Source organism: Spinacia oleracea, chromosome 2 (assembly GCF_020520425.1).
Source record: "Spinacia oleracea cultivar Varoflay chromosome 2, BTI_SOV_V1, whole genome shotgun sequence".
Lineage (NCBI taxonomy): Eukaryota > Viridiplantae > Streptophyta > Magnoliopsida > Caryophyllales > Amaranthaceae > Spinacia > Spinacia oleracea.
This window is the reverse complement of record NC_079488.1, coordinates 74197135-74214878: the sequence shown is the minus strand read 5'-3', so window position 1 is coordinate 74214878 and position 17744 is coordinate 74197135. Positions and strand designations below refer to the sequence as shown.

Here is a 17744-nt window from a genome sequence, read left to right as displayed (position 1 = left end):
GTGCTTTTCGTGGGGCCATTTGACACCGCGGCAAACCAATAGAATAAGCCAAGGTTAGGACGTGGTTAAATTAGCATCTGACACTTGTGTTTTATGCCTAATCATATTTTACGCGCCAATTAGGAATTAGGAACCTGAAAGGAACAAGAAAAACCAAAATCAGATTTGGATATCCAGCTACCAAATCTGGGTCACTGTTTAGTGTATCCCCCTCTTTGTTCCCTCATCATGCTGATTTTGGTACGCCATTTATTGGTTCTAAATAATATAGTTTAAAAAATTACGTATGTGTTGAACTGATTTCCGATATGCCAAAAATATTTCCTTATTTTCCTAAATGATCTCTTTAAATGTCAAAAGAGAAGAGTTTAGGTTAGTACTATATTCTAATTGGCGAACAAAATACACGAGTTAGAGTTTGTAATTTATATTGATACTTCGTATTGCATCCATATATAGTGACATTACAAATTACAAATAGAGGAGGAGAAATTCAACCTTGTGACCTATCTTACACATGATCTTCGACTTTAGTCTTTACCACTAAGACGATAATATCTTATTGCCGAAGTATTTAATTTGTACGTTGGTTAAAAATTAAAAGTAAATGTCTTGTGATAAGTGAATGTGGTTTTGGAAAAATCCTTACCCTTGATCAAATGTATTACGAGTATATTTCATAAATGAAATTATTTGTTTTATATATGCAAAATACATATTATGAGTCAATATATTTCATTTTAATTGATAAGAATATCTCTAGGGCTATAAACAAGAAACTAGGAATGAAAAAATCGTAATAAATAACAACTAATGTAACTAAGCAAAACTCATCTTTTGACAACTTACGAAGATACTACTCCCTCCGTCCCGGAATACTCGACCCGATTTGACCGGCACAGAGTTTAAGGGACTTGAATTGACTTATTTAATTTAATAGGTAGTACTCCGTAGTTGATAGTGGGGTATTATTTTAATGTAGTTAGTGGGAGGTGGGTTAAGAGGTGGGGTTGGGGGAGAGTAGGAGTTGAATTTTTAATTATTTTTTGTATGGAGTAGGGGGTAGGTGGGTTAATAGGGGTGGAGTGAGAAATAATATAATATTGTTAGAATATTTCCATTTTTAAAAACAGATCAAGTATTAAGGGACGGCCCGATAAGGAAAACAGATCAAGTATTCCGGGACGGAGGGAGTACTATCGATCAATGATCATACGTTGTCATTACATACACTAATCAATTTAACTATGAGCATATGGTACACCAATCTCCCATTCTTTAAATTGAGTAACTTTTTATCGAATTGAACTTTAATTCAATAATAGAGTTAATTAAACTGGATGAAGTTGAACTGGACTAAATTGAATACCTAGACACATTGTGATATACCAAAATGAACGGACGTACCTTTGCCTATTTTGCTAATGAATGACTCTGAATCTCCCTTTGACTCTTTTAGATTGATTGACTCTGAATTGAACTAGATTGAATCGATCATATAGTTAAGTTGCATTGAGCTGAATTGAACTGAACTAAGTTTAAATTATCAGACATAAACTACAAAGAACTTTGCGGCTTCACATGGTTCGAACCCTACCAAGTGCAATTTGCTCGAAATAATTTGACCCTGATCCACACAACCTAGACATATCGTGACATACCAATTCAGAGCCATACCCTTGACTCTTTTCGATTGAATGACGTACTCTAAATCCAATTGAACTAGACCATAGAGTTTAGCTGAATTGAGCTGAACTGAACTTTAACTGAGTTGAACTTATCAGATATAATCTACGGACATAATGATTTATATCTTAACGGTTAAGATGGTTCGATCCCTACCGACTGCTATTTGCGCGAACCAATTTAGCCTCGATTCACACAACCTTAGACATATCGTGACATACCAAAATCGGGGCCATACCCTTGACTCGTTTGGCTCTTGAGCACGATTGAGGATCAACTATATTATTCACATAGGGCATCTAAAAGGACATCTTCTTATCTATTGGCACGCGACAAAGAGGGGAGCGTGTGTTTTAACCCAAAATATCTAAACACTGTGGATCAAATACGTGTCACATAAAACTATAAAAGTGTGCAAAAGCACAAGTTAACCTTTTGTACTTTTATAAAAATAAATCAAATTTATCATGTAACTGGCATTTACGACTGCCACGATATCCCTAGTGTTACTGTTTACACATCGTTTTAGTCCTTTTTCCACTACTTAGGTATGGACCAATTATCTTAACTTATTAAGTATCAAATTATCCATTGACCAGTTATCTTAAGTATCAAATTATCAACGAGATTTTGGTTTAGTCTATGTATGATACTTTCTCAGTTTTTTTTTAAATGACACAATTATTTAGGCACGTTTGCCAATACACGATTTCAAACGTTAGTATCTTCAATTATGGATAAGAAAAAATTATAAAAAGTTGATATTTAAAAAATATTTATTGAGACGAATATAATAAGATCCCACACGACTATGTTTTTTCATAAGTATAACTTACAAAAGGAAGTCAAAAGAGCTTGTGTAAATAGTGTCTAAAACCCAATTATGTCATGTAAATAAGAACGGAGTAATTATGTAACAGATACGTAGTAACAAATTTAATATTTCATTCGCCATTTGCAAAAGTAAATATCGTTTACAGCAAAAGCAAATATTCGAATAACACTCATACACAAAGGGAGATTCAAACACGTGATGTAGATATTAGATATTATTACGGAGAAGTATATAAACTTTGTCTTTTTACTTTGTGAAAAGTGCGTTATATTCACTTAATTTTCACTTATTTTTTAAATTTCATCAAAATTTATTTTAGTTATTAATTATACTAGGATAACCTTTATTTATTAGGAACTTATATGGATTTAATTTTCATGAAAAGATAATGGAAATAAATCTCATTGATAATTTAAATATTTATAAGTACTTGGACTTTCTTTAATTACAATGTTTTGAGTTTTACATTAGCTAGTATGCAAGTACACAATATATTTAATTATTATTTTAAGTTTAATCTTTTCACAAAACCTTTACTCAATATTTAAGGTGAAGCCATAATTAATTGTGTAAGGGGACGAATTGATTTTTTTGAATAACATGAATAATAAAATAATAATAATAATAATAATAACAACAACAAGAAGAATAATAATAAACATTTAAATTAATTTAAATTAATATTAGTAGAATTGAATCCCTCATGGTTATGACTTATGACTTATGAGGGACCATGACATATTTAGGCCATAACATAATTACAGAACCTTCCCCCTGATTTATATGATAGCATAATAAATACGGAGTAAAAAATCGTATAAGAAAATTCATGTGAGTTTATCCCCCATACTCAACTTTGAAGTCCGGACTCTGTCATATTAGGTTGGATCCTATTAGTTTTCATTAACTTTTATCTATTTTATTATTATTCAAATTTACATAAAACTAATTTATACTTTCATACTTTATCCCCAAATTTACTTCAAACTCACCTAAATGCCCAAAAAATAAGTGTGTTATCTTTTTGTTTGACAAATTCAATTCACTTAATTGAATTGATCTATCAAATTAGTTTTGAGCGAATTTAGGATCCGTTCTATTGGATTTGTTTTGACTGAACTTATATTATCTGAACTTATTTTATCCAAAAAAATTTATTTTCTCTGAAATAAATTTATTTGTGTGTGAAAATGTCTGAAAAAAACTTATTTTTACTGAACTTATATTATCTGAAATTAATTGAACTTATCCGAACTTATTTTATCTGAAATAAGTTAAAATAAGTCAAACAGAACAAGGACTTTAGTAATTACAGACCCATCTTTAGATTGCATTGAGTTTCTCCATACTTGTTACAAGAGTTTTGCATGTGACTCAGGTCCAGACTTAAAATAAAGTTACCTTAGAGCAACATCAACGTCAAGTCTTAATACTTGAATTTTGCTGATATGTCATATGACTCAACTAGTCTTAAAATCAGATATATCAATTTGTAGTATTGAAGTGGGATAATCTTAACAGAGTCTTAAATGGAGTTTTGAAAAACCAAGACTCAACTTAAGACTCAATGTGTAAGTTAAATAAAATAAAAAACTAAAGATGTTATATTATTTGAGATGTTTTAAATGAGTTTGAGGGGTGAAGAGCTAAATTTGGATGAGTCTGAAGATATCTTAACAAAATTTAATTAATTAAATATTAATGGAAAGCTAACATGACATATGAAAAAAGTCTTAATATAAAACCCCTTGATATTGCTCTTAAAATTAAAAATATTGCAGTAACGCAGAAATTACTCATACAACTGATTCATATCATATCTGCGTGTCATATCATATTATTATTATTATTATTATTATTATTATTATTATTATTATTATTATTATTATTATTATTATTATTATTATTATTATTATTAAATAAAATAAAATGATGTCCTATATATTTATTTCTATATATATAGTAGATACCCACCATCAGCTCTTAGCTAAGCACCTCATATTTGTCTCCTCCATTTCCACCCCCTTTAATTTCTTCCCCCAAATTAAGAACACACAGAAAAAGAGAGAGTGATCGTATATTCGTATGTGAAAGGGTACATCGTACATGGTAAGTAACATGGAGCAAAGTGGGAACATGATAGCGCCGTTTGTGATGAAAACGTATCAGATGGTGAGTGATCCATCAACAGATGATCTAATCAGTTGGGGAAGAGCTAACAATAGTTTTCTTGTGGTGGAACCTCTTGAGTTTTCGCAGCGGATTCTTCCCTCATTTTTCAAGCACAACAATTTCTCTAGCTTTGTTCGACAGCTTAACACCTATGTAAGTTTGCAAATTTCTTGTTTTTTTTTTGGTATGAACAGTCGCATTACAAATTAAAACGGGAGCCTACAAATTTAAACATGTGACTTGTTTTGTATAGGATAAAATTAGTGTTCATCTCAAATAAACAACATATAGTTGTTCAAACATAGTCTAAGTTAACCTTAATTTTCATAAGGTAGCTAGGAAAAGTTACATATGATTGTTGAAATAGTTGTTCAATTTATTTAGATTGGTAGGAGTACACTCCAAATGTTATATTTGCAAAACCATGTACTCTAATTAGTAGGATTTAGCACCGTTTGAATTTAGTTTTGAGTACGTTTTCTATGAAATTGTCGTACGCATAAGATCACTAATGTCAACATTAAAAAATTGTCTTCTATAAATATATATATATATATATATATATATATATATATATATATATAATACTGTCGTATATAAGTTTTTGGATGGTCGAATGTTAGAAATTAAGCTTCAAAGATGATTACCCTTCTTCGACATGGAGCTTATTAAATATCCCAAGAAAATATTGTATATTTTTTTAATAATGAGTTTGATGGGAAGGGAATGGGACACAAAGGGTTAATCCCTGTCGAAGCATGAGGTCAAATGGGAGTATGGGACCATTACCAACTAGGACATGGTCCCAAACTCTTAACTATTAAATTTTGATGGATATGTTGTTTTTAATAATTCGTATAGAATATTTGTTGTTAAAATATATCTCAAAAATTTATAATTGGTTGCAATATATGTAAATTAAGTAATACTTCGTCTAGTGAAAATGATTTTTTAAACGTCTTGCACGCTAACTTAGGACAATGCCTTCTCGTTATCTACAAAATAAAGTACTCCCTCCGTTTCCAATAAGTGACACTTATTTAGGAACGGCACAGAGCTTAATAAAATTGTAAAGTGTGTAAGATGTAATGATTGAGAATGTTTTTGTTTTGGAAAAGGAGAAAGTAGAGAATTATTTATTGATAAAATACAAATAAAAGTGGATGTGGAGATTGAAAAGTGGAAAAGTGTAGAATGTGTAAGTAAAAGTAATCATGATTTATAGAAAAGTGAAAAAAGTGTATGAAAAAGTGTGAAAAGTGTATGAAAAAGTGGGAAAAGTATATGTTCAAAAATAGAAAAGTGGCACTCACGAAGTACAAGGGAACGCCAAAAATGGAAAAGTGACACTTATTTAGGACCAGAGGGAGTAGTATTTGTGTGTCATATACTTCATCTGTTTTTTTAATGACACAATTATTTAAGCACGTTTGTCAATGTACGATTTCAAACATTAATATATTCCATTATTTAAAATAAAAAATTATAAAAAGTTGATATTTAAAAACTATTTTATTGAGACGAATCTTATAAGATCTCATACGACTAAGTTTTTTCTTATATATAAATCACAAAATGAAGTCAAAGGAACTTGTGTTAATAGTGTCAAAACCCAATGGTATGTCGTGTAAACAAGAACGGAGGAAGTATATATTTACTTATAATTATTTAAAAAATATTTACTCTTGATCTTTTGTGGTACGGAGTAGTAAGTTTTTTCGTTAATTAGCAAGAATATATACGGAGTAGTTTGTGAGTGGTGACGATCCCACCAATGGAAGTGGAGTGCTTAAAGAAGTTGATTCCAATTTAAGAAAAATAACCAAATTTTTTAAGGAGTGGTACAATTTTGGAGGGTTGGAATTAGAGATTGCATGTCCTATTTATGTCTTCCACAATTCTTATGTGGCGCTGTCTATGCTCTTGAAAAGTTCATCTTTTATAACGTAGTAGGTAGTTAGATTAAAGGGATTTTTCATGAAATGCCCTTGAGGTTTGCCTTAATGCATCAAATACCCCTAAACTTTCCAGAATGCACCAAATACCCTTGAGGTTTTAAAAAATAACACAAAATGCCCTTAATGAGCATTTTCCGTCAATTCCGTTAAGTCCCCGTTAGTATGAATTTACTTGTTTGCCCTTACTCACCATTTTCTCTACTAATCCTAATATTAATACTTAATTAAAATAATTAAACCCCTAAAAAACTAATTAACTATTATCTAAAAAAATTAAGCCCCTAAAATAATCTAATTAGCTATTAAAAAAACAAAAAAAATTGACCCCAAAATGTGAATCTGCTATTCTGCTTGCTTGTTTCTTCATTTGTCTTCATCTTCACCTTTGTAATTTTGATACGACATCTTCATCATCATCATCTTCTTTCTCATCTCAAACCACCATGGAAGCAATGACCATCACCATCCTATCCCTAATTAACCGTCTCTCCTCCAATTCGCAAAACCCGCCCCTTTTTCTTTCTCACTCTCGCCCAATTTCCCTCTCCTGTTCTTCACCATCACCATCATCATCACAAAACCCAACCATCAAAACCAAACAAAATTAGCCATTATATATAAGCACCCGGAAAAATTATTCACGAAATCTTCAACAAAACATACCCCATCTCCAACCTACACGGGCGACGACGGTGGTGGAGCCTGCAATGTGATTGGGGGAGACTACCATGGCTGCTCACAATGAACTCTTCCTCTTATTTTCTTCCAAACCCAAAAAATCAACCCAAAATATCGACCCAAAAAATCACCCAAAATTGAGAAATATTATCTACAAAAATCGAAGAGAAACACCCCTTAATTTGCAGATGATTCACAACAAAAAAACACTCATAATTAGCAGAAAATTCGCAACCAAAAAACCCTTAATTCGCAACCATGGAGGAGGAATGAGAAAACCCATTTTTTTTAATTTTTTGTTCGAATTTAAGGATCCATGGAAAGAAGGGGAAGGAAGCAGAATAAAGGAAAAGGAAAAAATAAAGAAAAAAAAAATAAGGAAAAAAAATTTGATTTGCAGACTCCCTGAGATTTTGGGAAGGAGAAGGAGAAAGAACAAAGGAACATGAAAAAGAAAAGAGAAAGAAAAACAGAAAAATTTAAAAAATTTAATGTTAACGGAGACTTAAATGAATTGACGGAAAATGCTCATTAAGGGTACTTTGTGTTATTTTTTAAAACCTCAAGGGTATTTGGTGCATTCTGAAAAGTTTAGGGGTATTTGGTGCATTAACGCAAACCTCAGGGGCATTTCATGAAAAATCCGTAGATTAAATTAAATAAGTGGTGACGCTAATACAATATAATAACTTCATATTTCCTCTGTTCTTATTTAAATGATATAATTATTTAGTCACGTTTGTCAATGCACGATTTTAAACATTAATATGGATAAGAAAAAAAATACTCCCTCCGTCCCATAATTATAGTCCCGTTTGACCCACATGACTATGTTTTTTCTTATGTATAAATCACAAAATCAAGCCAAATGAACTTATGTGAATAGTGTTTAAAATTCAATTGTGTCATGTAAATAAGAACAGAGAAAGTACGTTTTAAGCTTGAATTGAACAAGCTACACATTGTAAAGTGTACGAAAGCTTAACGAAATCATTTCCCTGTATGTTTCAGGGATTTAGAAAGGTAGACACAGATAGGTGGGAATTTGCAAACGAGTGGTTCTTGCGAGGGCAAAAGCACCTTCTAAGGAACATTGCACGCAAGAAGCATACAAATCGGCCCCAATATCCCCACCATCAAGACACCGATGATCACGAGTTATTAGTTGAAATTCAACGGCTGAGGGATGAGCAAAGAACGTTAGATAATGAGCTTATAGGGATGAATCGACGGTTGGAAGCAACCGAGAGGCGCCCCCAACAAATGATGGCCTTCTTATGTAAATTCGTAGAGAATCCTGATATATTGCCACGTGTCATGGCGGAGCGAGACCGCGCCAAACACTTATGCGGTGGTAGTGATGAGGCACCCGCCAGCCCTGAAAAGCGGAGGCGACTCGTGATGAAGTCGTCCTCCACGTCGTCTTCCGGCATGGGCCACTCATATAGCGAGGAGGACGAGGACAACAACACCTTTGGAGCGATTTCACGGTCACATAAAAATTACGAGGTCGATGAATTCCCTCACTCTCCCTCGTCACCTTACACATGTAATAGTCCTATGTTTTTAAATAGGTTACCATCTAGCAATAATGGACAATATAATTGTGTTAGTGTTACTTCTAACCCATTACCTATGGATTTGGGTCCAAATCTTGACCATTTACAAATGGGTATGGACAACAATATATATTTTGGACATCATCCTAATTATATGTCCTTGAAAGAGGAAAATCCACCATATCCATTTTCACTTTTAGATGGGAGCTTTTAGGTCCTTACTAGATTCTATTGTACTAAATTTGGTATCTCATATCACCATTTTTAAATTTTATTTTGTTTTCTCTCTTTTGGTTGGGTAATTGTTTGTGTATTTTGTATAGGTTATGATACGCGGTACGTGTAAGGTTTTTATTAGTCAAAATGTTGACATTAATTTGTTAAAATAGGGTCATTATTATGTATAAGTTGATAAGGTAGAGAGAAATAGTGTTCATAATGATTAGTGATTGATAATGATTTTATTGGCTACAAGCTTTATTATTTTGTACTCCCTCTATTTTTTTTATTATTAGTCCTTTTTGGAATCTTGACACTCTTTACAATTGGAGAAAATTTTCTAATTTCTTTCCAATACGTATTTCAAAATATATTCATGTGAGATCTTATTTTGTTTGTCTCAATATGTAGTTTAACAATATCAAAATTTTATATTTTTTTAACATACGCATTTGAAAATAGCTATGTTTAAATATTGAGTTGAAACAGACTAAAAAGTCATTAAGAACGGAGGGAGTATATTATGAATTACAAATCATCTTTGACGAATTGAAATGAGCCACGTACCACTTACCATAAAGCATATTGTAAAAAGATTCTTAACTTGCAAATTTGCTAGTCCATATACGACAAAGATTTGAATTATTGCCGACCTAAGCATTTTATTTATAGTATTAAAAGATTATGTTTTGGAGGTTAATTGATGATTAGTGCCAGATGTAGAAATTTAAGCCTTATTAATTATAGACAACTTGAACTCACGTGTCTCTTCATGAGAAACACTTGATTGATGTGGTTTGGCAAAGATCAATTCTCAGCACTCGATCCATTTGCCCTTGTTTGTTTAAAACTTATTTTGTATGGAGTAGTGTTTGAGTTTCGTTCATATCAATTCAGTATAAGTCCAATAAATTCATTTTTTCGTTATAGTTAAGTTTATTTTAATAATATAATTTAACTTAGTTAAGATCAAGTCTAATAAACTAAGTTCAATTCAGTTCAATCTAAAAGAACAAAGTCTTTAATTTAGTCCAAAAAAACATTTTTTTTTGACTTGAAGAGCTCATCGGCCATTGGAGTTCTAGAAAGGGAAACTTCAATTTAGAGTTCCTATTCGATCCAAAGTTTTATCTAATGGCTCTTTAAGAGAAGTTGAAACTACTTTACAAAACAGTAAAACACCCATGTCAGGCCAACTTTCAGCTCCAAGTTTCTAGAAATCGGCCCGAAAACTAGCCCAACCTGATCTAAACCTAACACGTATAGGAAAAAAATATCATGTTAAAAAGCGGTGCGAATGAGCGATGAGAGCAATATAAATTACAAATGTGGGAGGGAATATCAAACCTAAGACATATCGTACACGAGTTCTCAGTTTTAACCACTAGGTCAAAACCTCGTTGGTTCCAGAACACCTAGTACAAGACTACAAGTGTACAACAATGTATTCTAATTCCACTCTAGCCATATTACAGTCACACATGTCTTATATCCCTAGGGAATGTAGAAAAAAAACCTACAAATACAAGTTCCTAGTAGTACATTATGTGAAATACGTTAATATTAATTATGTACATGAGACCATGAAAATGTTATAATTCCGCTGAAACGATTTTATAAAACCTAACCTCTTCAACATATTTCAACAAATTAAATGTACATTGCAGGTAGTTTCAGCTTCCATGTGATTTCCGAAACTCTAGTTGCTAGCTTTCTCATCACATAACCTGGGAAGCTCTCATTTCAATTCTCTACATCAGAAGTGAAGAAAATATACAACAATAAGGTTTTGAATTCAAAGCATGTGAGTGCACGAGCGCATTATACCCTCAAATTAACGTACAATTCTTTAATAAATTAACACATCTAAACTAAAAAAAAGGATTAGAACAATTCCAAATTTGTGCGGTTCGCTTATAATAATCTCAACTATGAGTTTTATTTTTTGGTAATCCCAACTTTTGGACTTGTTCGCTTTTAACAGACTCATCAGGTAAAGTGGTAAACTGGGTAAACAACCCAGTGTAAAATGTCCCATCTTTTCATTCCATGTAAATGTGTATCACGCGTCATGCTCCGATATGTAGGATTTAAGCGTTGTGATTTAAGTGATTGTGTACTATGGTGTACTACTAGACCTGTCAAAAATCGACCCGACCCGAAAACCGACCCGAACCCGACCCGAAAATACTGGGTCCTGAACAAGATTTTGTGACCCGTAACCCGATTTTATCCGAACCCGAGCAACCCGAAAAGTAATGGGTCAAAACCCGACCGAACCCGTTTTGGACCCGACCGATTGAAAATCGTTGTATTTATAGTAATAAATGCGATTATGAGAAAATTTAAGCATAATAAACACGCTGTTTTTACTATTATTGTGTGTAATATGATTTTAATTTGAATTATACACCATTTTATGGTTGAATTTGACTAAATATAAACTTGTGTAGGAAAATTTGTTTATTTGTGCCCATATTTTGTATATTTATCACCTAAATTAATGAAAATATAATGCGCGTTTTAAAATCTCTCAACCCGTTGGGTCGACCCGAACCCGAAAGTTCTGGGTCTTAAACAAGCATTTGTAAACCCGAACCCGAAAGTGACCGACCCGATCTAACCCGAACCCGAAAATAATTTTTTACAACCCGACCCGACCGACCCGTTTGACAGGTCTATGTACTACTATTAAGTAATTAACCTACTCCCTCCGTCCCGGAATACTTGACCTGTTTTCCTTATCGGGCCGTCCCATAATACTTGACCTGTTTTTAAAAATGGAAATATTCTAACAATATTATATTATTTCTCACTCCACCCCTATTAACCCACCTACCCCCTACTCCATACAAAAAATAATTAAAAATTCAACCCCTACTCTCCCCCAACCTCACCTCTTAACCCACCTCCCACTAACTACATTAAAATAATACCCCACTATCAATTACTACCTACTCCCTCCGTATTTATTTAAGAGATACACTTGGCCGGGCACGAGTATTAAGAAAAAAGAATTGAATGAAATAAAATAATAAAGCAAGTGGGGTTGGGTAGATATTTCAATAAGTAAACAAGTGGGGACCATGTCATTTTGGGGGTTGGGAGGTGGGGTGGGTTTATGAAATTATTTGTTTAATAGGATGGTGGGTGATAGGGTAAATTAGATGTATTATTTAATTAGATGATGAGGTTGATAAGTTACTAAAAATGGCAAGTGTATCTCTTAAATAAATACGGCCGGAAAAGGCAAGTGTATCCCTTAAATAAATACGGAGGGAGTATTAAATTAAATAAGTCAATTTAAGTCCCTTAAACTCTGTGCCGGTCAAACCGGGTCGAGTATTCCGGGACGGAGGGAGTATTGTATACTTGAATCAATATTCAAAAGTTCCAAGTACTATGACTATGAATAAAGATACAAACCTGTAGAAGCTTTGGATCCAGCATTTTCCTTTTGATCTAGAAGTCTTCTTACTCGAAAAATAAACTCGGACCGTAGCTTTTGCTTCTCCTTAAGACATTCAAAGTAAGTGTTGTTTTTAAGGTTCACATTGTGTCTAAAATTAACTGCTATCTTGAAGTTATCTCCAAATGTTACAGCCACCCAGTTGAAACTTTGTGTAAATTTATCTTTATCACCATCCAGAAGTCTGTTGAAAAAAAAAAAAAAAAGACACACAAAAAACAAATAAAGTGTTAAATAACGAAGTACTCCGTATAGTACTAGGACTACGTACTACGTAAAAAATAACTTGGTGGCTTAAGGTAGCATCATTGAATGAATTCATAAACAAAGACCATCCTGAGTATGAAAAAACTAAATACTTAATGTATATGACTACTTGATAAGCATAATGTAATACGAAAAAAGGCCATGTAGGCTTATAACTCTATAAGACTATCTCTATGATTATGAGGTTGTAATATTGTATCTCAATTATGTTAGTTTGAAATATTAAGTTCAATCTCATTCAAGTTTTTACCAAATCCAATCCGATATAATCCAACATAAGATTTGGTATTTTGATCCAATTCGAAATCCGAATCAAAAAAAAATGTCATTCCTTCTTTTTACAAAAAACTTATATAAGACGGTCTATGTATAAACCTAACTCCTTAACAAATCATTATACAAATAGATACTCAATGTGATCATATTGTTATATTCTACTACTACTAATTTTACTCTCCAATCAAATAGTTATACATGTTAATCAAAATAGTTATAATTTCTAGTCAAACCGTTATACTTATTTAACGCTGACATCAACGGTCTTATGCATACGACAGTCTCTTAGGAGACATACTCAACTGACCCAAAATCTAATATAATCCAATCTGATTGGTTGTGGTTTCAATACAATCCAATCCAACATGTCTTTCCCGTTAATCTTAAAAGAAAAAGAAGAAAAAAAAAGTAGAATATAAAAAACCGATAGGAATAGAATTTCTTAGGGTATTTTATGTATTATTTCTAGTCGCATTAGATTTCCTAATATAATTAGGATTAATGTTGTAACCTACTATATATATATGTTAGATTCAGTGAAAATCAATCATAATTATGTTAGAAACTTAATGCAACTCGAAATTTATTGTACATAAAATATCCTAAGCGATTTTATCTCTATCAAAAACACCAGTGGAACTGAATCTTACTTTCGAATTTCTTCTTTCAAAATATTGATGCTTTCCTCGGCCAAGGAACCTACATCAAGCTCAACGTAGTCATTCCAATCAAAATCGGTCTTGTAGTTAATGATATTTTTAGTGGATAGCTCTGAAATTGGATATATCGCTTCCTCCCGCGTACCAATTATTGAGAAGGTTGTTTTCCATACGCCGATTGTTCTCACCTCCATCTAAAAATTCAGAGCATATAAGTTAGCCTTTAATCTAAGTTTTAACAAGATTATGAAAAGTAGAAAACTAAAACAAACAATTGAATGCTTAAGGCTCATTCGTTATCACGGTCAGTTTCTAGCTTTAGATTACAAAATAGTCATACATATAGTAATCATGTTTGATTTTGAAAACTGACAATAAAAATCTTTTTAGTAGTTTTCATATTTGGTTTTTATACCCAACGAGCCCTTAGAAAAACAAGTTAGGTAACTAACCAGTTTTCCATCAATCGCACATAAATCACCAACATCAAAAGGGTGCACCACATATACAAACATTATCCCCTGAAAAAGAGTCTTACAAGTATCTCCAAATATGAAAGTTGCAGCTAGTAATGGTGATGCGATGAGGACAAATACTTTTGTTGTAGCCAGTCCGGTTAGCAACAACCACAGTATGATGGTGGCAGCAATTAGAAGCCAGCTGATAATTTTGTTCAAACAATCTGCAACCTCCGTCGCACTACTTAATGTGTTTGCTATGTACAGACAGTTGTAACGTGCCCTTTCCTAGTAGACACATATGTTTTGTCAAGTACAACTTTAATTTAATTCGTTTAAACAACTTGAACAGCGGTATAATATATAGGAATTTCCACGTTAAATGTAATACAAATGTTATTAATGCAGTGACCTGAGACATTGCCATGCCTAAAACTTGTTGAACTATTAGAAAATAGTAATCAATAATTAAGCAAGGTATGTAGTTTACCATCCATGTATCAATCGTTTCTAATGATATTTCCACTGAGCAGTCCACATATTCATGCAGCTTCTCTTCAAAATAGCCCCAATCTGAATGGTCCCCGACCTCAACAAGTCGCTTCAAATTTTCTCTGATGTTTCTGCTCATAACAATTTAATGTAAATTGAGTTTAGAATATCCATAAACAACATCATGGATAAGAAATACTTCAGTTAAAATAAGTTGAACTAAATGGGGCCTAAAATTTCCAAACTATGAGCCATTAGACTATCCCTTCCCGGTCCCTTATCCTTACTCTTTAGCTTGTAATTGAAGGCGAGACTGCACCAGTGTTTTAAAAAGCGCACTTAAGCGCTGAAGCGTGAAGCTCAGGGTAAAGCGCTTAACTAGGTCCGTGTAATTAAGCGCGCCGAAGCGTTTGCAAAAAGCGCGCTTTTTGGCGCTTTGTTGAAGTTCTTTTTTATTTTTTATTTTTTATTATTATTACTTCATGTTGAAAGCTTTTTTTTTTATACTATGTTGTTATTGTGTTTTGGGCCACACCCTATTAATCCTTAACAATAGAAAGTGGGGCTAGATTCCAAAAGAAAAGGAAAAAGAAGAAAAGAAGAAGACAATAATTATAGTAGCCGGACCCTAGGGACTAGCTTCTTGATAAACACTATGTTATATGCTTTATTTTGTTAAAACAAAGAGTAAGATATTTATGGAAGCAAATCTGATGTTTATATATTTTTGTGGTTATTTTAGTAATATATATGTGCATAATAGTAAAAAAAAACCCTTTAATTCTTAAAAAGTGCGCTTCACTTCGATGAAGCGCGCGCCTTGCGATTAGGCTCTAGGACTCATATCGCTTTAGTACGTTTTGCTCTCTTTCATACGATGGCACCAATGAGCACCTCCATCAAATACGGTGCATACCTAAAGGATCTTTTGTTCATTTGAACATTTTGAGATGAGCAAAACATTTCAAATGAAGAAAAGAAAAAAAAAACACAGTTTTTCCGTCTGACAGTCAATAAGATGATTTGGACGTACCAGGTACCAGATGAGCAAAACATTTGGGATGAGCAACACATTTGGACGTACCAGTGGCAGTGAATAAGATAATTTTACCGCTATTTTAAAGCTGTCTCATACTTGTTTCAGCTCCTCTCCTGGGGTCGCTGGGCAGTATTTAAATCTGTTTCTAAGTTAGAGATAGCGCTCCTCAGCTTGACCCCCAAGGGGAGGAGCTGAAGCAAGTACAAGACACTTTTTTAGCAGACAAATCTGGAACCAAAGCTAACTTTGGCCGTACCAGGTACAAGTCAGGTTTTGAATGCATGAGTAGGCCAGGCAGTACACACTATGCCTCACCTCACAGCCACGCCACAAGAGAAAGAGAAGTCATATTTAAAAATAGGATTGTAATTAATTAGTCTAGAAAATTAATCAGGATGAAATGTTTCTTACCCGTTTTCATCATCATTTCTATATTTTAATCGTTCATAAACTACCCTAGCCTCCCATGGCCATGACAACAATACAAATGTCTTGATGAGCCACAAAAAGGAGCAGAACAACAAACTAACACAAGTCCAGGTACCAAACTCTAAAATATATCTTGTCTGGGGTGTTTTGTTTAAGTGAGACCTAAAATACAACACCCAAGTAAGTAGAAGCAGCAGTGACCCTAATATAGCATTGATGTTGTGTTTCATTCCATTGGCCCAGTACACCATATACTTCCTACGCAAAATCTTTTCAATTAGTATGTACTTATGAGAGTTTTTATCGGTCCCTGGATCAAGCTTTTCTTCTCGAACTAACTTGTATCAAATGAGTAGACAACGAAATAACATTGTAGGCAATGAAGATGAAAAGTGATACCTCAATCCATTTCTGAGTGTGCAACCCTAGTACTGTGTGATGCTCCAAATCAGGGACACGTTTCATAACCTCATGCTCGGCCATCCAAAAAATGAGACAATCAACTATCTCAGCCACTCCTTCTTTCACATTGATGCCACTATCTGTATGATGCAATGGCACTGACTACTGAGGGTAACAAAGCATATGTGAGTTTTGAAAGGGAAAAGCTGAAAGCATAGATGCCCAGAATTATAAAATAGAAGTATATGATTATCCAATTTGCTATTGGTAATCCGGCAAACAAAGCATGTTTTAAGCCTGTAGCAGTTTTGGCAATCACAAACAAAATAACAAGTGTGGGTGTTAATATCAACATACTTCCCAGGATCCTAGAGCGGGTATAGAGCTTATATTTTGAGACTTTGAAATAGTTTCCACCGTGTACGTGTAACAAATTGAAGTAAACGGGTAGCAAGAAAACACACCACTTGCAGCGGTAAAGATAAAATGGCAGTAATAGTTAGCACTGCCAGAATAAATGTAGTTTTAGTGCACAATATGTAAAAGAGATGTATAAAAAATTTAAACAAGTAGTAAAACATCTTTATAAATGCTCTACACAAAGAAAACAACAGTTCACAGAATGTGAGCTTGATCACAATTCACAAATAGTGATTGTTCCGGGTGTGGAACTGGAGGAGCCCTGCTTGGTGATGCTGCCCTGTCAGACAGAACGAACGTAAGCTAACCTCGGGGGTTTAACCGAGGAAACCCCCTCCGATGCCTAAGTCAGCGAATGAGATAATGTTCTAGAGAGAGAAAGTAGAGAGGGTTAAGAATTGTACTTGTATTGAACGTGTCCGCAAATGAATGGGGACGGCAGTATTTATAGGCGTACTATTCAGTACTTTGGCCTATTCAGATGTTGCCGCGTGTACGCTAGTGATGTACTTGTTGTTTGTCCTTTTGCTTAACGACGTATCTATGTTGTCGTCTAGCAGGTCGTTTCCCCGCAGACCTGAGGGTCTGTGCGGTTCTTGAGGACTTGTGGTACTTTCAATAGGTACTTCCTGCGGTTGCTTTGCTTGATTTGTCTTATCTGATGTCCGATGGTCAGCTGTGACATGGATGATCTGCTAGGTTACTTCTACTCCGTACAACTAGTCC

The 17744-nt window shown here is 33.6% G+C and overlaps 2 protein-coding genes across 2 annotated transcripts; one reads left to right on the top strand and one right to left on the bottom strand.

Annotated features, from left to right (window-relative positions):
- The first annotated feature begins 4493 nt into the window (after window positions 1-4493).
- On the top strand, window positions 4494-9378 carry LOC110800540 (heat stress transcription factor C-1). Its single transcript, XM_022005855.2, has 2 exons — window positions 4494-4846; window positions 8341-9378. Exons 1-2 carry the CDS (start codon window positions 4628-4630, stop codon window positions 9100-9102), a joined length of 981 nt encoding a protein of 326 aa, XP_021861547.2. The 5' UTR covers window positions 4494-4627; the 3' UTR covers window positions 9103-9378.
- A 1026-nt stretch (window positions 9379-10404) lies between these two features.
- On the bottom strand, window positions 10405-17703 carry LOC110800543 (mechanosensitive ion channel protein 5-like). Its single transcript, XM_056837028.1, has 6 exons — window positions 16596-17703; window positions 14727-14859; window positions 14231-14524; window positions 13770-13972; window positions 12534-12760; window positions 10405-10858 (listed from the first exon to the last, which is right to left on the bottom strand). The coding sequence occupies exons 2-6, from the start codon at window positions 14727-14729 to the stop codon at window positions 10851-10853; spliced, it is 735 nt and encodes a 244-aa protein (XP_056693006.1). The 5' UTR covers window positions 14730-14859; window positions 16596-17703; the 3' UTR covers window positions 10405-10850.
- Window positions 17704-17744: the final 41 nt, after the last annotated feature.